Source organism: Carlito syrichta, unplaced genomic scaffold (genome assembly GCF_000164805.1).
Source record: "Carlito syrichta isolate Samal-C Ts95f unplaced genomic scaffold, Tarsius_syrichta-2.0.1 Scaffold308767, whole genome shotgun sequence".
Taxonomy (NCBI): Eukaryota; Metazoa; Chordata; class Mammalia; order Primates; family Tarsiidae; genus Carlito; species Carlito syrichta.
This window is the reverse complement of record NW_007252863.1, coordinates 404,778-425,677: the sequence shown is the minus strand read 5'-3', so window position 1 is coordinate 425,677 and position 20,900 is coordinate 404,778. Positions and strand designations below refer to the sequence as shown.

Sequence of the window (20,900 nt, the reverse complement as noted above, 5' to 3'; positions counted from 1 at the left end):
CTCTAGTCTGGGCAACCAAGTGAGACTCCAACTCAAAAAAAAAAAAGAAATTGAAAATTTTAAAAAATTCTGCCCTTTTTTGGCAGACTCTCTAATTGTCCTCTAATCAGATCTCTCCTACAGAGCCACCTCTTTCACTCTCCTCAGTGTCCGAAGCAGGAATGGAGGAAGGACAGTGGAGGTGGTTGGGACTGCAGTCCTCCCCTCCCACTGTCATATGGTCAGGGAGATCTCTTCCGGTGGGGAGATAAGGGATTGTCTCTCCCCCAGGTATGTACTTTCACGGGGGGGGGTGCCCCAGCCAAGCCTATTCTGGAATGGAGTTCTCCTACTGCAACTGATGTCCAGGCTCTGCCTGGGTTTGTCCCTCTCAGTTGTGGCCCAGCTGTGTGGATCTGACGTTCAGAGAGTTGCTGGGGAGGGGGAGGAGGATATTTGGGTCAGCCCTGGACTCACCACTGATCTCTTTGGAGTTCTTCCTCATCCTTTTCTGGCCACACCCTTTTTTCCACGGCTGGAACTCAGCATTTGTCAGGTCGCTCTAACGTTTGTGCTCTCAGGATGTTCCTTCTGGGACATAATCAATCCCTAAGTAGTTGATCCACCAGTCACAGAGATCAGGTCTGTTGCTCTGTGGTGAGCAAGTCGGAGCTCTTTCCTGCCCTGTCTTCAAGATGGTGGTGGGGTGCCTCTCCTGTCCTCTTCTGTGGGACCTTACCTCTGGACTCCCTCCATAGCCCCTGCCTCTAGCCACCCTGCCAGGCACTGAAGTGGTGAGGCAAAGGCAGGAGCCTGCAGTCATTCTCCTGGTGCAATGGTGAAGGAGAGCCTGGGGCAGTTGTTTCTCCCAGCCATTTTTGTCACAGGAAAACATCTATCCGTTTAAAAAAACAAAACAAAACAATGGTGCTCTGCTTCTTCAACCTGGGAAGAGCCAGGGACAAAGTAGAGAAGCTCCATAACCAGCTGTTGCACCAGGGGCCTGGCCCCCTGCTCATGAACTCCCACTTAGTTTCTCCCAGCATTTTCTTCCCAGGGAGGATTTATTTATTTAAAAAAAAAAAGAAAGAAAGAAAAAGAAAATGGCACTTGGCTTATGCATCCCAAGAATCACGAGGGTCCGAGCCCAGCAGCTATGTCACCAGCCGCTGCACTAGGAGACAGGAGAGCCCTGGTCACCAGCTCCCTAGCTCTCACTCGGCCACTCACATGCCCACTCACCAGCATGTACACAAAATTTTCCATACATTCACTCACACGGGGATTCACATAGTCTTCCTGGCTCAGCCACCATCTTCCCAACCTCACCTAACAATAATTTTCAAGAAAGTACCCAGGTAATTTAATGGGGAAAATACAGTGATGCTGAAACAGCTGCATATCCATATAGAAAAATAATAAATCTCAAGCCTTATACTATGCATAAACACTAATTCCAGATGGCCCATGAACCTAAATATAAAAGCTAAAACTTATGCATTTACTAGGAGAAGACATAGAAAATCTTTGTGACTTTGGATTAGGCAAAAATTTATTAAATAGGATGCAAAAGGCATGAATCATAGAAGAAAATTTGATGACTACATTTAAAAAACTTTTGTTCTTCAAAAAATGAAAAGGCATGCAATAGTGAGAACATTTGAAAATATTGTTTTATAAAGGACCTGTATCTAGATTACATAAAGAACTCTTTCTAGTCAATAGTAAGCAAACAACTTGATTTTAAAATATGCAAGAGTTGAGCAGATACTTAACAAGAAAGACTTATGAATGGCCAAAAATGCATGGAAAGGTGCTCAGACCATTAGTTGTTTAGGAAAATGTAAACAAATCATTGTGAGGTATCACTACATATCTTCTGGATTGAGCAGATTAGCAATACCAATTATTGGTGAATGTGTAGAACTAACGCAACTCATGTATTGCTGGTTTGAATACAAAATGGTCCAGCCACTTGGAAAACAGTTTCAATAGATGAATTGGGTATCACTACAATGAAATACTACTTAACAACAAAAAATTTACAAACTACTGATAGATGCAGTAACATAGTTCAGACACAGAAACAATTACACAAAGTGAAAAATGCCGAACACAAAAGAATGTTTGGATCAATTTTGAAATTCTAGAAAAGGCATTATTATAGTGAAAGAAAGCTGATCAGCGGTTAGCCTGGAGCTGAACTTGTGGGGGACAGAGGGATATGAGGGAATTTTTAGGGGGATGGAAATATCCAATATCTCCATTTTGGTGGGCTTATCCCACTGTATGCATTTGTCGAAACTCATTGAAATGGGTGAATTTTATTGTCTACAAATTATGACCTTAATAAAATAGATTTTTTAAGTAGAGAACTTAATTTATTGGCATGCTCTGACTTATCATCATAGAAAATAACTCCTGAGTTCTTCCAGCACAGCCCTTCCCCCAGCACTGAAACACCTTTCATATCTCTGTGTTGGTCATATCTCTGTGTTGCTCTCATTCTGTAATAGCTGCTATCTGGTAAGCCTTGGTAGTCTTTTTCTGCACAAGGACAGCCAGCTCTTGGGCATGGACTCATGGGGGTCTTCCACATAGACTACTGGGACTCCATTCTCTGTACAGCTTTCTTCATTTCAATGACCTGCCCCACAGTTTCCAGCCACTTCAGACCTTTACCTCTCCCTCCTCAGCTCAGGTGAACTCTTTTGCCCTGCCCAGACTCTAGTTCTCTGTGCTGTAGTCAGGATATTGTTCCCAGATAGAGAATGTGTCGATTTTCTTATGCTGCATGTTGTTCCATGCCTAAAAACTGTTGCCTCATATGTTTTGTCCAATTGTATGGTTGTTAACAGCAAGAGGACTAATGTAGTATCAGTGACTCATTGGACAAGAGCAGAAGTGTTTTGATATTATTTTCAAACATTTATTATATTTTCTACAGGATAAATTTGAGTAGTATTGAACACAAAGATAAAATGATAAAAATATGTATTGAAATTAGCATTATAATTTTGATCAGTCTTCCTTTCAAAATGTAATGAGGAATTTATTAAAACTCTTACAGTTTCAGTATAGTTGAGCAAAGTTAAAAGGAAATCCTACTGATTACTATTGACATTGAGTTGTCCTCATATTATTTTAAAGGTGATAAACTATATGTTGTTAAATTTAATACTAGATTTTTCTCATTTGGTTTTGTAAAGTTTTATGAGGAATACCAATCATTTATATTTTGTCCTCAAAAGTTGCTGGTTATTTAGGATAGTGAATTTATAGCAACGAATTTGAAATATCTACTCTGTATTTTAAAATCATCCTTTTAACAGGAACACTAGTAGAAATTTTCTGTGTATCATCTCATTTAATTGCTTTGTCAATTTTGTGAATAATACATCCTCCAGTGTTCCATAAAGAAATCCTAAGTCATTTCTGATTTATAATTTAGATTTACAGTGTCATCTAGTCATATTATTTCAACTACTCTTGTTAAACTTTTTCATGTGTTTTTGGGTGGAAATTTTTTAAATAATGATTTTTTTCCCCAACATCCTTGTAGTACTGTGACATGTTTTAATTAGAAGTGTTCCGAAACCTTGGACAGTTATTAACGTCTCTAAATATCATCTACTCTTTTATTTATTTAATGTTAACATTAAAAAAATTCAGTCTGAGTTCATGACCTGTTGAACTCAGAGGTTTCATTGCACTGCATTTCAAGCAGGTTGCCTGGGTACTTTAGGTACAAAGATAAAAGAGAGAGCACCTACTCTCTCATGGAAACTCAGCTAAAATCTGAACAAATAATTGAAATACATTGTAAATGATAGCAGCCACGTGTGCTACAGAAATACATACTTAGGAGCACTTAACCCATCGTGTATGCATAGTTGTGTGTGTTTGGGGAGAGGGTTGGTGACTTTAGGGATGAGTGACCAATGCAACTGGGAAGGATAGGAGAGAGTGAATCTCTGACATTTTTCAAAGAAGTAACACCTAAGCTGGTTCTTGCAGGATGACAATATGTGAAATTACCTAAGTAAGAGGGAGGAGGAGGTAAAATATATCCCAGGCCAAGGGAAGATCATTTACCAAAAGCAAAATAAAGGAGCATGGCAAATTAAGGAATTGCCAGCACATGGCCGTGACTGGATGAAGGGATGTAAGGATTCTGGAAAGGGGGAGGACTGAGAGATGAAGCTGGAAGCAGTGAGTGGTTAGATTACTGAGGCTTTTCTTACAGCATGCTAAAAAAAACATTTAGAATATTATCCTGAAAATTATGTGTAAACCTCCACAGATTATAGAACTGGTTCTGTAGAACTATGGTACTAAATAAAAAGAACAAAGTATTTTGCCCCTAGAGCCTCAGTATGGCTAAGTCTGCTTCTGGGTATAGTTCAGGGTATACAAGCATACCTTAGTGATATCACAGGTTCAGTTCCAGACCAGTGCAGTAAAAGCTATGTTTACACTATGCTGTAGTCTAATAAGTGTGCAGTTGCATTATGCCAAAAAAATCCAACTTATATACCTTAATTGACAGTTCTTTGTTGTAAAAAATGCTAACAAAATGAGCATGTACTTTTGGAAAAATAACACCAATGGGTTGCCATATACCTTCAATTTGTAAAAGCTCCACTGTCTGTGAAGTGCAATAAAAGAATGCACAGTAAAACAAGATGTGCCTGTCATTTTTAATGTAGTATAGAATGAACATAATTGGAGACATAAACCTATGGCCTCAGCCTCACGAGCATAATGTACTAACCAATTATATTAATCTGTACTTAATTATTGAACACTTAGTTCCAAAACACTTTCTTGAAACAACAATGACCAAAATGATAATAATACTGTAGTCATAATTGTACTACAGACATGTATAGAGTTTGAACTAGAACCTGACAAGAATATGATAATGAAACATCTGGAAAGTCTTTTAATTGAAGATTAAATGATTAAGGATAGGGATTAGAGATTCATTTGGACAGAAGTCATGCTGAACCTAATTGTGGAAATTCTTTGATGCTATTTGTAGACGACATAGAAAAGTTCATGTTAAACGCCAAGATTTTCAATTGCTATTTGACAGTAACAGGAATTCCATCTAAGGAACAAAGCAAAGAAGTAGAGAAAATGCAGTTGTTATACAGTTTAGAAGTTTTTTCAGGAAAGGAATGAAATGTAGAATATATGGCGTTGAATTTTAGAAACCATGCATATTTGTGTTTTAAGCTGTATTGAGGATGTGAACATTTTCAAGGTGTAGAGCCATTTAAACCAACTCAACAGTTTGAGTCTTTCTCCTCCCAAATTCTTACATGCCACCTAACCATTGTCAGCTACCCATAAATGAGAACAATTCATCAGCCGGGCGTGGTAGCGCATGCCTGTAATTCCAGCTACTGGGAAGGCTGAGGCGGAAGGATCGCCGGACCCCAGCAGGTCGAGGCTGTGGTGGCTGGGAGCGGCCACTGCACTCCAGTCTGGGTGACCGAGTGAGACTCCAACTCAAAAAAAAAAAACAAAAAAACAATTCTTATTCTAAGCAAAGTTGAAACTAAATAGACTACCAGGAATTCTGTCCACTGAGTTTTTCATACTCTATTGTCTTTCACAGCCACCTCTGAAAGGAACAAAAATACCAGAATATTCCCTTCATGTTGGCATTGGCATTTCACTAGACATGATTTTTCCCCCTCCCTTAACTAGTCACAATGTACTCCTCATGAGATTACAGGTGCAGGTAAGCAAGAGAAAACAGGCATAACTATAATACCTACTTATGCCTTCAGGGCCAACTTAGTTCGATATAGGCATATATTGGAGGAGGGTCCAGTATATGCCAGTTCCCCTTGGTGATGGAGTGCATCTGAACATCCTTTATTTTATAGCTGAGTGATCACATGCTTCATATTGGATCACATGGCTGCCTGGTGTCCCTTGATCTTCAGTTTGTCTCCGATACTAATAGTAGGCCAGGCTGTTTCTCAAAAAAGAAACACTTTTCACTTTATTTGCTAATGTGAGTATGGTCTTGTTTCAGAGCCATAAGGGATAAGAAATAAGAGGCCATGAATTGATTTTTTCACTTAAAAAAAAAAAAAGCTGTACTGAGATTATTTGGGAGAAAGTCAGTAGCTATATGTGGAGTCTGATTTGAGTCATGAATTATTTCAAACCCCAGGAAAATAAAGTAGGCAAAGATTAGAGTTTCAGGGCATGATACAAAAATAATCTGAACTTTGTTTCCTAATACAGTGTGTTTGAAAGTGCAAAAAAATGCCGGACTCGGTGGCTCAGCCTGTAATCTCGTGCTTTGGGAGGCTGAGGTGAGTGGATTGCCTGAGCCCGTGGATTGAGAGCCGCCTGGGCAACTTGGCGAGACCTCATCTCTACAATAAATCAAATAATAATAATAATAAATAATCCGGGCATGGTAGTGCACGCCTGTAGTTCCAGCTACTTGGAAGGCTGAGGAGGAAGGATCGCCAGAGCGCAGCAGGTCGAGGCTGCGGTGGCCGGGAGCGGCCACTGCACTCCAGTCTGGGTGACAGAGTGAGACTCCAACTCAAAAAAAAAAAAAAAGAAAGAAAGAAAGTGCAAAAAAAATGTAGTTTATAAAAATCTGGAGGCCTCCACTGGAGTTCTACCATCCAATCTTCCCAATGGTGCTTTTTAGCATCATGACCCACTGAAGACATTTGAGCACCATATGTATGGCTTGCTAGATCTGAAAGGTCAAGTGTAGAGTTTCCTCCACTGTATCTTCAGTCATCTGAAGAGACCTTGCTCTGTGCACTACTCAAAGCAGTTAGTTTTTTGGTTTACCTTATAAAATGGATCAGAGATGTATATACAAATATAGAATGTGCTACTTTCAAAGTGTAAAGGGGCTGACCAAGCCTTTTGTCTCTTTAGTGGGAAACAGAAAAGGGGTAGTAAATTCTCTTTGACATTGGGAGGAATATTCTGTCATATCCCTGCATCCTCAGGAAAATTATTGAAGTGGCAGGACCCTGTATTTTCACTAGATTTAGTTCTTAATTCTATCTCACAAGTGTACCTTACCAAGGCACTTTATTTCTCAATTCTTCTACTCTTTTGGTCCTTGCTATATTCAAAGCAGGATAATGGAGATGTAATGTGAATTGTGTAGCCAGGTCTGCAGAGCAGAGAGTGGCATAGAACAAGAATTTTTTGGATAACGTTTCCCTAAAGCAGCACAGTAAAGGTATTGCAGTCCTTGCCAGGTGAAAACAACCTGGTAACTTCTGTTCTTTCCGAATTGTCATAAAGGAAAAAGCATTTGCTAGGTTAAAGCTACATGAACATGTCAAATACCAAAGCCATCTTAATATGCTCAATAAGGAGACTCCATCTGGACTGGCAATTGCAGTTGAAGTCATCTTCTAATTAAGTTTATAATAATCTGCCATCATTTTTCAAGCCTATTAATTTTTGCAGTAGCCAAACTAGTAAAGGCATTTACCAAACCTGCAGTTCTCAAGCTTCTGATGGTAGACTAATCTCTGATTTTGTGGGGAAATGCTTTGTTGCTGGAGAAAAGAAGCTCTGATGGTTTCCAACTGTCCCTTTCTCTACTATATAGCCACTGCTTACAAAGCCAAAATTTAGATCCCACTGATTGCTAAGAGTATACATTCTAAATTATAAACCCAAGAACTAGAGAAATAACAGCAACTGATTTCTTAGATTTATTCTTGAGTATCTGGTGTTATTTGATGCTATTATATGTGGGATTTAAATTTTTTTTTACTTTCTAATTGTTCATTGATTGCATGTATGTAGAAATTCAGATGATTTTAAAAATATTGATCACATAGCCAGTGACTTTGCCAAATTTGCTAACTCTAATAGTTTATCTCTAAATTATTTTTGGTTTTCTACATCATGATCATCATCTGAGAGTAATGACAGTATTATTTCTTTTTCCAATCGTTTTACATCTTCTTTCTCTCACCTTATTGCACTGGCTAGGACCTCCAATACATTGTTGAATAGAAGTGATGATAACAGGCATCCTTGTCTCATTCCTGATCTCAGAGGTAAACTTTCAACATTTCACCATAAATATGGTGTTTGCTCTAGGACTTCAGGAGGTAAAGGAAATTGCCTTCTATTCTAGTTTGCTCAGATTTTATCACAAATGGATAATGAATTTTATCAAATGCTTTAAAAATCTATTACAATTATCATACTACTTTTTACCTTTGTTCTTTCAATGCAATGAATTAGATTGATTAATTCTTAAATGTTAAATCTACCTTACTTTTATGGAATAACTGCATTCCTAGTACAAACCCAAGCTGATTTTTATATAGTGCCCTGTCTATATAACTGTGGGTGTGGTTTGCTAATATTTTGTAGAGGTTTTTTGTACCTATATTCACAAGTGGAATTGGTTTCTACTTTTTTTTTTCTTGTAAGACACTTTTCAGATCCTGATGTTGCTTTGGCCTCAAAATAATTTAAGAAAAATTCCCTCTTTTTTATGTCAGCTGAAACATTTTGTGTAAGATTGATTTTTTTTTTCCTTCCTTAAATGGTAAATTCATCAGTGAAGCCATTGGGCTTGGAATTTCTTTTTATTGGAGAGGGTTTTAAATATACGTTCGATTTATTTAATAGGTGTAAGATTGTGTAATTTCCCTGTTTCTTTTTGGGTTCACTTTGATAGATTGTGGAGTTATTTTGTAGAGATACTCTATTTTGTAAGGGATATTTCTCATTGCATTTTACCAGGTGGAGCACAATTTTGATTTGTCTCATTCCTCATAATGGTCACTTTGATCTCTTCATTAAGATGGTATCTACCAGGCTTCTCCACTGTAAAGTGACCCTTGGTAATTAATAAGTATTTGTGGGAAGATACTATGTAATTATGTACATATACTGTTCCTCAAAAAATTTTCCTTTTGTTCGTTTATTTATATGTATATGGATTCATGGTTTCCTTTTTTTCTTCAATGAGTAATAATCAGTTACTATAGTTATTTACTTTGAAGCTCAAATTGTTAGTGGGATTTATTTGGTCAGTGGGAGCCCCTTCAAGCTGACTTCTTTGTCCTTTTGACATGTCCCCATCAGTCTTTGAACATCTCTTCACTTTAGTACATGAGCTTTTCTAGGCTCACCTTGTACTTTCTCTGGCCTAGCAATGAAATTAGCCATTTCTTCAAGCAGTCCTGGTTCCCTGTAAGTAGAGAATAAATTTAGATGCCAAGATCTGGACAGTAGGTAGTCTCATTGTTGCTGAGGTAGTGGTGTTGTCAAAGCATCTCAGCAAGCAAAACTGAATATTTATGTATAGGTGTGCGTAAATATAGGTGCATACATGTCATATGCACATTTCACTATATTTACTTCTATCTATATTTTTTAACTATGAGTTCACATTGATATATCTAATTCTGGTCTAACACCAAAGAGTTTGTTCTCTTTTTCTCTTTTCAAATTTGTAACTCCCTTTTCCATCAGTGAAAGACCTAGTTGCCATTAACATTTATATATATATATATAATTTGATCAGTCTGCACACATGCCCACCCATCCCTTTGCATGTATCACCCCACTTGGGCATTAGCACCATACTCCAGGCCACCCTCACATTGGACACCCCCCCATCCTGCTTAGGCTCTGGTTTTCTAGGTCAGGCCACCTGCATGTACAGATACAACCCTCACCCTGCTCGTTGCTCTGATATCCTTTACCAGGTACCCCTCTGCATGGGCACCCTTCTTACCCTACCTGGATTTTCACAGCCCACACCGGTCACCTGACTTTATGGCTCTGATCCTTCTCATGCTTGGACTCCCCTTTCCTCATTATAGACACACTCCTCACCTTGTTTGAGCTCTGTTGCCCCAGGCCAGGCTACCTCCCCTGACAAGGAACCTTCTTATCTTGCTAAGGCTCTGACTTCCCTCGCCAGGCCTTTCTCACCCTGCTTGGGCTACAGCACGTTATGTAGGACTGCCCTTATGGGTGCATACCCTCTTTACCCAACTTGAGCTCTGACACCTCACTTCTGGCCACTCCCTGAAATGAAGGCCTTTCTCACCCAGGTTCCGATATTATATGCTTGGTGGCCTCTACCCCGTATATGGGCATGGACACCCTTCTCATCACACATGGACCCCAAAATAGCACACTGGACATGGCTGTGGACCATTACAGCTTCCTTTGCCACTATTAGTAGATCTCTGCCTTCCTCTGCCCCACTTAATGGCTTAGGGCTTCAAAAGGGAAGAACAAAAGGAAAATCGCTGTCTTTTTAATGTCTGTAGGATTTGAAATGATGTCCCCTTTTTATTCCTCATTTTGATAATTTATATTGTCTCTCTTTTTCTTCCTGACTAGTCTCTTCTAGCAGTTTATCAATTTTATTAGTGTTTTCAGTGAACTTTATTTTGGTCTGCTGGTGCTTTCTATTATGTGTGTGCTTTTTACTTAATTTCTGCTCCTTATTGTTTTCTCTCTTCTACTTCCTTTGGATTCAATTTGCTGGCTTTTTTAACTTCTTGAAGTGGGTATTTAGATCATTGTCAGCCTCCCCTCTTCCCCCATATGTACACTTGGACCTATAAATTTTCTTCTAAGCATGGTTCAATCGCATTCTACAAGTACTTATACGGATTGTTTTTATTATCGTTCTCTTCAGTATACTTCTAACTTATATTGTGACTTCTTCTTTGACCTGTGTGTTATTAAGAAGTATATTTTAACTTCTAGTTATTTTTGTCTAGATTTCTGTAGATTTTCTAGTTATATTTTTGTTTCTGATTTCTAGTTTAATTCCTCAGTGGTCAGAAAACATCCTCTTTATGCTTCCAATTTTGTGAAATGTGTTGAGCCTTAATTTATTACCCAGCATAAAATCAGTTTTGGCAAATTTCCACAAGTACTTGAAAAGTGAATTTTACAATTGTGAATGTGAAGAACTACATAATGTGAAAAACCACAAGTCATATTCCATGTATGTACGCATGCTATTTTTTTGTTTTTGTTTTTCTTTTTTTAGAACTCTGCTTCTTACCACTGTCTTAAAACATAATGTGAAGAACCACAAATCATATTCCATGTATGTACGCATGCTATTTTTTTTCCAAGAAAATACTTATTATGTAGGTTCTATGTAATATGCAGACGGTAAATTAAAATGTTTAAAATATATTTATGCCTGAATCCTCTTATGGATATATCATTACCATAAAAATAGGGGTATGAAATTAAGTAGTAAAACAAGAACTAAAGTAATGAGGGAGGCATCATCATTTTGGTGTTGGATAGTTCCACTAGAAATTTCTTCTTAAGATTGATGTTCACAGTGTAATTTAACAACAATGATATAATGTTGTTACTTTATAGAAACAATTATCTTTAAAAATTGTCAATATTAGTTACATTAAAGCTCTTAGTTGTCACACTGCATATACAATATGGAGTAGTTTCCATTTAGAATAAGAAGAGATTATTGCAAAAGTTAAAAAAGGAGAGAACGTTATGACTATATATTTTCAATAAAATTTTTACCCCACTTACAATTGTGTGTTCTTCACTTTAAAAAGTAAAATGCAAAAGTAATGATAAAAGTGTGGTATTATTATTTTTCAAACTTTGAGGATATCAGGTGTGCCTAATATAAATTATATATTCCAGTTCACAGCTTTGATGTTGTTTTACTCAAATCCAGAAAACGATAGTGAATTCTACCCATTGAGTCTACTGAGTGTCTTTAAATATCACATGCCCATTTTGTGCAACTTGTGCCTTGGTCTCTGAAGCAAGTTACACTAAATCTAATAAACAAATGCCAGATGACTGGAGCCCAGCTGTGAAAAATATACTAGTTGGCTGGCAACTAGGCAGGGACCAGATATAATAAAGTAAACCAAAGGAAATAGAGTGCAACATTAGTACCCAACAGAAATTATGTTTTTCTAGCACATCAAAAGGAAGTTCAGAAAAAGATTATTGTAGTGGAATAGCTATTGAGGAAAAAAAGAACCACAGAGAGAAAAAGTAATCAAGATGAAAACTGAGGTGGAGTTGCCAAATTGAAGGATGAGGAAGGCAAGAACTGGATCAAGTTTGCTTTCTAGCCAACACTCTTTCATCCTTCCCTCTGGATCCTACGTTGTTCAGGCATCTACTCTTTTCTATGTAGATATGAACAGTAAAGCTGGTCCCATACCCAGCTTCAAATTTTAATGGCTTGGATTCATCTAAACCAATCATGGTAATCCCATTCCTCCTATCAGTGATGGGGTTAGGAATAGACATGTGACTCTGTCCAGTGAGATCTGTGAGGCAGTATGCTGAGAGACTTATGGGAAAGATCACCTCTCTTCTAAGGAAAAAGGTAAGGGAACAGATGGTGTGCTGACTCCTGGAACTACATTGGGAAAATTTTAATGGATTTCGTGTTACAGAAAGTAGTTATTGCCATTTAATGTAATTAATGATTGATTAAAGATGCGTTTTTAAAGGAGAGGACGGTGTCAATTTAATAATTTATAGATTGAATCAGTTGATAATGTATTTGAAAACAGAAAATCTAACTATCAGGGTTTGTTTTTGTTTTTCTTTAACAAATCAGGATTTATTTGTCTCAGGCATCAAGCTCGGTGATAGCTACTTAGTGATGTCTCAGATATTCGGACTCCATTTTTCTGTTTCTCTATTTTTAGTGTTCATTCTCATGCTTGTCACTTCTTTGCCACAAGAGTGACTGCCTCCCCTCCAAGCAGGAGGAAGAGGAAAGATGAAGGAACAAAGGAATGCCAGTTGAGTCTACCTGCCTTTATCAGGAAAAGAAAAACTTTCCTAGAAGCTCTACTCTGAAATCTTCTGAGATCTCCTTGGCCACTCTAACTAGAATGAGGCTTGGAAGAGAAACAGGACATGGATCGGGTTGAATCAGCCTGCCAACTGCCAACCACACACACTTACCTATCCCACATAAATGGATCAAGATAGATAATTACTTAAAACCATTTGTCTCTTTTCTATTCTGGAATTTTGTGGGATTTTTGGCTACTACTTGCAATATGTCTAATCTGCCTTCTCTAATTTAGTTTCAACAATATTAATTCAGTAACCTTTAAACTTTTTGCTTATGTTTTGTAAACTAAAGTTAGTCCAGTTGACCCTCCATATCCATGGGTTCTGCATCTGTGGATTGAACCAACCATAGATGGAAAATATTCAAAGGGAAAATGGATGTTTGCATCTGTACAAACATGTACAGACTTTTTTTCTTGTCATTATTTCCTAAGCAATACAGTGTAACAACTGTTTACATACAGTTCAACAGAGGAACTTGAATATTTGAACTGAACTCCATAACAATTATAATACATAATACCTTTTTCAGGGTCCCTTTTGAAAAAGAAGATGCACAGTTCATCAAAAGAAAAAATGAGCAGTGTTAAAATTTAATATCTGATATTGTATTCTGGATTTATCTACACAGACTTAGCTGTCTTAAATTGTATACTGGACTCTATTTCCTTATCTTCCTCCTGTCCCCAATTCCATCTTTGTTCACAGATATGGTTATTCTCAATCAATGATATGAATCATTCAGGTAAAAATTAAAAGAATAAGAATGAAAGCAAATATGGTTTCACATTAACTGCTAGATGTAGAGATGCCCACTAGCGACAAGGTGGAGTCATACTCTAGAAAGAATACAGACACAGGTGTAGACTGTGATAGAGGGTCTTAATAATTAGGATAAGAGACAGAGGTTAGCACACAGGGATTAAGCCTGATTCACAGTGCACCTCATTTTAGGATTCTGGATCCAAGACAGATGTAGAAAAACAGTTCTAGCACTGCTAGCTTATGTTAATCTCAGTAACTAAATAAAATAGATGAGGTTTTTAGGTTTCTTTTACCTATCATATTTTTATTATTTTGACTGTAGAGGCCACAGATGATGAAGAAGTATGTATGCTGCACGATTGTTTTCAGAGAGAACCAAATAAATAAGCTATTTAATACTTATCACTCTTTCATTTTTATGGTATAACAAAGTCTCTCTTAATACATGGCTTTTATTTTTCCTAATCTTACTATGTAGAAGGAGAAGAGTCAGGAACCAGATTATGTGTGCATCTGAAAAGAGAAGAAGATAACCCATTAGTAAATCTAATAGTTATGTCGCCACCAATTTAATCCCATTTTTTGAAGTTATTTACAATTATTATAGACTGTAATGCATGTTGAGGCTAATTGGAAACAGTGACCAGATTCTTAATTATTATCAGGAAGCTGCATTCAGAGAATGAGAAGAACACCTCCACTGGATGAATTGCAGCCACCACCATATCAGGATGACAGTGGTTCTCCCCATCTTTCGTGTACACCCTCAGAAGTTGGAGACAGTAAATGTGAATTTTCCCACTGCAGCAACAGTCCAAGATGCTCATATAACAAGTGCCCGAGTGAAGGAAGCACAGGTCATGAAATAGAAAGTTATCATAATAAAGGATATGAAGAAGATGTTCCAAGTGACAGCACTGCAGTCCTGAGCCCTGAAGTAAGTAAAAGCAAGTTTGAAAATAAATATTATTTGGAGGGTAATAATCCTGTGCTTCTCCTCTTGGTAAAAAGAATTGATTTTATCACTGTCTTATTCCTTTGTGATTTATGATACCAGTGTCATCCTTAATCTCATCTTTATCTATCCGACTTACCAGGACTGTTCCAACTAGTCTTCACTCCCCCCACTTCCCTACCCCCACCACCGAAGAAAAATGGGTAGCTAAAGGTTTTTTTAAACACCTTATATAAAACATTCTGGAATTATTTACCTTTTTCTCTCATCTTGATATTGCGATTTATGTTATTTTTATTATTTTATTTTAGATTTTTTACTATTGGGAGGTTATTTATTAATATGTTTCACAAGTCTTTCAAAATAATCTTATTGTATTTTCATATCAGTTAATGTGCAATGATCAGCTTTACTTATGAGATTTGAATCCATGGCTACATGCATTCAGAGTATTTGGTTGAGTTTCACTACTTTTGGGAGCAAAAATTGAAAATGACAACAAAAATAATTGTGTTGCAGTTTTGAAGTATTACTATGTTCTAAAAACATGTTTTACTCTTTCTATGCTGATGAAAGCTATAATGGCAATCTAGAGATTTTTTATAAGGTAGTGTTTATTTTTAGGATTAGATAGCAAGTTTTTATAACTTTTGCTCCAGACAACATTCAGTAATACTATAGTATGTCTGTGTTCTTACCAGGTGAATTTTCTGATCTTCTGCCAAAATTAAATAATGGAGGTCATTTCCCAATATACAGAACAGTTAAGCTGTAAACAGAATTTCCTTAGTTTTAATATTATAATATAGTATCTGACCTAGAGGGAAATTCTACATTGATATTTTAAGTTTAACATATCAATATATTATGTTTTTCCACAAGAATGTTTTTTGTATTCTATCACCTAAATAAATGAGACAACTGTTTTGTAGTTTTGCAAACTATATAGATAGCTAATAAGCTATCTGGGAGCCTGGATTGTGGAATTAACAATAACTGTCACCAGTTGTGCCAGAAATTTTGCTATGAGCTTTACATGGTTAACTCATTGAGTTCTAACAACCACTTCAGGAAGTTATTAATTCTATTTTATAAATGAAAACATTAAGATTCAGAGAGCTAAGCAGTTTGGCCAAGTACAAGCAGTTCTTAAGTAGTGAAACTATAATTCAAACCTAGTCTGTCGGACTGCAAAAACAGTACCCTTAACAAGTATTTATATTGTGATTTTAATCTAAATTGTGTATGAAATTACTTTGATTTATTGGTACCCTTCAAGTACACCACCAGGCAAGCTCTCCCAAAAGGACTCACAGACCAAATTAATATGCTCAGATTGTATGTGTGTGGGGGGTGTCAGATAAAAAACAAGAAATAAGACTAGCAAGATGGGATTGGACAAGTTGCCAGTACATATAGGTAGCAAGATCACACTGTGTGAGCTCTGCTTTGTACAGTACCCATATGTCTTGTCTTCCTGGCTCTGTTTCATCAGCATTCCTATTTATGATGTGTTAACAAGGACCAGAGTTGAGATTTGAGTAAGGGTACCAAGAGCCATCAGCAAACACTTGTTTCATGGGAGAGATGTAGATGTACACCTGACCACCACTGAAATTTGCCAGTTAACCTACTAGGCAAATTTTATTTACATTTTTTAAGTAGAGCACATAAGTGACAGAGCTGTCAGCCCAGAGGCAACATACGTGATCATGGCTTCTGCTTTTCATCCCTTTCTATACTTGACACTTACTTGTTCCATCATATTTTCTATTTTGTCCATCTGTCTTTGGCATATCTTACAGGTATTAGCTTAATTACTATCTATATTTAATATATCTTCTGAATTCTGCCAGTGTCTCACGAGCTACTTCCTTACTCATTATCTATAGTTAACACATACTGTGAGTTTTTTTCTTATTTCAGAAGCTGCTAACTTGGTGTCTGTAAACACTTCTTTGGAATTTCCTCCATCCTGCTTGGTTTTTGTTTTTGTTTTTGTTTTTTTGTCTTTTACGGCATCATTGAATTTATTCAAACAATAATACAGCAAATACACACTACATAAATACTTAGATATGAATGCTGATAGCCTATGCTAATATAAAATTCACTCTTGTGTTTTTTCCAAGTTTTTCCTTTTTTTTTTTTTTTTAGTCAGGTTTTCACTCTGTCACCCAGGCTGGCACATGCAATGGCATGACCACAGCTCACTGCAACCTCAACCACCAGGACTCAGGGGGTTCCCCTGTCTCCGCCTCCGAAGTAGCTGGGTCAACAGGTGTGTGCCACTGCCTCCCAAAGTGCTTGGATTACAGGAATGAACCACTATTCCAAGTCTCTTTGTATCCCTTTAATAGATATCATGTGTTAAATAAGAAAATTCTTACTTTCCTCTTGGTTTAATCCAGGCTGTAGCTATCTTAGAGCTCATACGCATACACAGTTGAACTTGGAAAGGAGAGAGGGTTCAGAAGAATTCCATAGCAAAGACTTAATAAACTCTGTTGATGACCAGTTGCTATTTAAAGGTTTTTAAAAACTGATTCAGTCACCTTGAATTAAAGGACTATTTTCTTACTGTCTGTTTGCAGAATGCAAATAGTAGCTTTATCTGCAAAGGTTCCACCCTCTTAACCCGGGATTTCACAAGAATTGTTGGAATATTCAGCAGAAAAGAAAAATAAAATTAAGGATGCACCAAGAGAAACAAAATTTAGAAATTTTGTTCTAAAAAACAAAAATAGCTGATTTAAAAAATTTACTGACTGAAAACCTTAGCAGTCACTATACTATTTTAGAAAATATTTAATTGAAACGCCAAAGCCATATATTTAATAATCTTTAATTACTAATTATGAAGTTGTATACATTTAAATATTTTGCTTAAAACTGTAAGTTTCTTTAACAGACTAAGAATATATTTATTCTGATTTCCTCATACCACATAAAAAATTTGAATTCTTTTATGAGAGTTCGTTCCCTTTCCCCAAGTATTGTTATTTATTTGTCTTTTTTTTCTGTACAACACACCAACTAGCACATAAGGTATATAAGATCAAGGACTTATAGATGTCTTTTTGGTTCTCTTCTGCAGAAAGAGGAGCTTTCCCAACCTAAAATAGGTCCTGACATATAGTAGGTACAATAGTTAGGGTACATGTTAAACGCCTATAACAAAGAAATGCTCCCCCTCCCTCCAATACCCACACCAAATACAATGACTAAAGAACATAGAAACGTATTTCTCTATTGTTCAAGAGCAGTCCAGGATGAATGATGACTTTGCTCTATAAGATCATTCAGGGTCCTAGTCCCTTCTCTTCTGTCACTCTACCATCTTCTAGAGTATCGTCCTAGTCCACATGGTCTAAGCTGACCCACACATCCTATCTGTATATCTGCTTGTGGGAAGAGTAAGACAGGGAGTGGAGGGCAAGTGATTTCTTATATAAACCCGATCTGAATGTTTCACACATAAATTCTATATTCCATTGGCCAAATCTGAGTTATGTAGTCATAATCAGCTATAACAGAGGCTCTGAAGTATAGTCTCATGTGCACGGTATTTCTAGCTAAAACTCATGGAGTGTTTGTTTGTTTGAGTAAATGGAAGAAGGAAAGACTATTCAGTAGTATTCACTGCCACAGTAGGCATGAAATCAAAGTTTAGAACATTTTATAAATTTATTAAATTGGTTCACATTTTAAAATAAAAATTATTTAAGATTTGTTAAAATACTTGCAGGGACAAAGTGGTGTAGTTGAAAGATCAGAGATCTTAGTTTGGCATTGTCAGCAACCAACTGAAATCGCTATCATATTCAAGATCATTAGTTTGGCAGGAATTTGAGACAATGACAGGTAAAATGGGTGTAATTTCCTTTAATTTCATAATTAAAACATACAGTGTCAATCTTTCTTGAACTTTTGAAATGTATATTCTGTTTATTTGCTTACTTATTTATTTGTTTATTTGTTTGTTTGTATGTTTGTTTTTGTAGACAAGGTCTCACCCAGGCTGGAGTGAAGGGACGGGATCTTCCTCACTGCAGCCTCAAACTCCTAGGCTCAAGCCAGCCTCAGAGTCGCTAGGAGTACAGGGATGCACCACCATACCCAGCTATTTTTTTTATAGAGATGAGATATTGCTGTGTTGCCCAGCCTAGTCTCAAACTCCTAGCCTCAAGTAGTCCTCCCTCCTGTGTCTCCCAAAGTGCTGCGATTACAGACATTAGCCACTGTGCCTGGCCCCCATTTTCAGTAGTAATTAATATTAGAAAATAATATATTGTTTTGAATTTTAGTTAAAAATTGAAGTAAATGTAGTCTGTGTTGTGGAGAATAAATATTTGGCTGCAAATAATTTGAGACCTTTGTATATATACTTCAATATTTCACCTCTCCTTTAATTTTTAAGTCTGATTATCTTTGCATTCTGTAGCAGATGGGGACATTTTAGAACAAACCCTGAAAATAGAATCAGTTTTTTAAATTGCATTATATTTTATTTATATTCCCATTCTTTCAACCTAATATTGAGCTGTCAATTGTATTGTTTATAATGCAGAAAGTAAAATTTAGTAGTTTCTTAGAAAAGGAACAGGAGATATACATTAAGGGATATACTTTAATTCTCATTTATAGAAACATCAAACGTTTTCAGAATGGTGATGATGAATATTAAATTCTAAATGTGTTTTTATTATAAGTGTTGGGTTTAACTTACTGCTTATTCTATTCTAGCCCTATAGGGTAGCTTTTGACTGTAGTTGACTGTTAGTTATTACTGTGTTACTTTCTTTGTGGCAGCAAATGAAAATTGTTTTTACATCCTCCTCCTAAAGAAATATCAGGTATCTATTTACATGTTAGATTAAATAATAGAGTTAAAAACTGAAAATATTTAACTTTGCTTTTCTTAGGATATGTCAGCTCAAGGATCATCTTCACAGCTCCCCAAATCTTTTGATCCTGAACCAGAAGCTAAATATGGCACACTGGATGTGACTTTTGACTATGACTCACAAGAACAGAAGCTTCTGGTAACAGTGACAGCTGTCACAGACATACCAACGTATAACAGGACAGGTGGCAACTCATGGCAAGTACACCTTGTTCTTCTACCTATAAAGAAACAAAGAGCAAAAACCAGCATCCAGAGAGGACCATGCCCTGTCTTCACAGAAACATTTAAATTTAATCATGTTGAATCTGAGATGATTGGAAATTATGCAGTTCGGTTTAGACTGTATGGTGTACATCGCATGAAAAAAGAAAAGATTGTGGGGGAAAAGATTTTTTATTTAACAAAATTGAATCTTCAAGGGAAAATGTCATTGCCTGTGATATTGGAACCTTCTTACAATCATTCTGTGAGTATCTCATCAAATGGCCTGAATGCAATTTATGTTCATGATATATGATACATTCAATTTTTAAAATCGTTAATCAACTCAACAACTTTCCCAGTCTAATTTTTTACACAGTAACCATACCCTTGCAACAATTTCTAAGCCCTGGATAGGTATGTATAATTTTTTCTTATCTACAAAAGTTGTTCTTGAAAGTGATTCATGTTTTATTTTCTGTATTTTTTTCTAATCTTCACAGAGTTCCTGCCCAAAGTCTTACATATTTATTCCTTTGTTGAACATTTATTAAATGGTTGATGATTATGATATCATTCAAACTCCATATGGGTTATATTGTTTTCTTTTTCCTAGTTATAATTAGGAGATTGATTAAGAACTATCCAGCTCTACATCTTGCTTGCTATATTGCAGAAATTATTTACTCTTACATAATATGTACTTCTCCTTAGGTCATGACTGGTTATCTTTCCAGGACTGCCATGAAATTATTTAAAAGTTTCAAAACAATCTTCCCTCATACTTTCCAACCTTTCTAAACAAAGATTTTGAAATATTTCTGGGAGAACACTTAAGCTTTGAGTTACTTTTCTCTTTTTTCCCCCCAGATTATAACACATAAAAATCTTTCTCTCTCCATATTTTTAATTCCCGCAAGTCATTGCAAATCACAGGAAATACATGTCAGCACTGTTTGTTTAAACCAGGGAGGAACATTATACCTCATAATTATTTAAATTATGAGAGTATCGTGATGTGCTATAAATGTAAATTATAATTTGTATTTATTGCTCTCTGCTATATTGAATAAAAAGAATTTTAAAATATAAATATACAAATTTTAGAATAGATTTATATTTTAAAGGTATAGTATTTTAGGGTCATTTAAAGCCTTCAAATGTGTAAACCCAAGTCCAAGTTTAGGGTCTCATTGCATTTACACCATATAGCATTTT

The 20,900-nt window shown here is 36.4% G+C and overlaps 1 protein-coding gene across 4 annotated transcripts in view; it reads left to right on the top strand.

Moving 5' to 3' along the window:
• The window catches only part of SYT14 (synaptotagmin 14), a 248,816-nt gene that overhangs the window by 169,203 nt on the left and 58,713 nt on the right, over positions 1–20,900 (top strand). For all 4 annotated transcript variants that reach the window (XM_008065675.1, XM_008065674.1, XM_008065673.2 and 1 more), the window contains 2 exons: positions 14,283–14,554; positions 19,498–19,947. In XM_008065675.1, the coding sequence (XP_008063866.1) occupies positions 14,283–14,554; positions 19,498–19,947 (722 nt within the window). The remainder of the gene's footprint in view (positions 1–14,282; positions 14,555–19,497; positions 19,948–20,900) is intronic.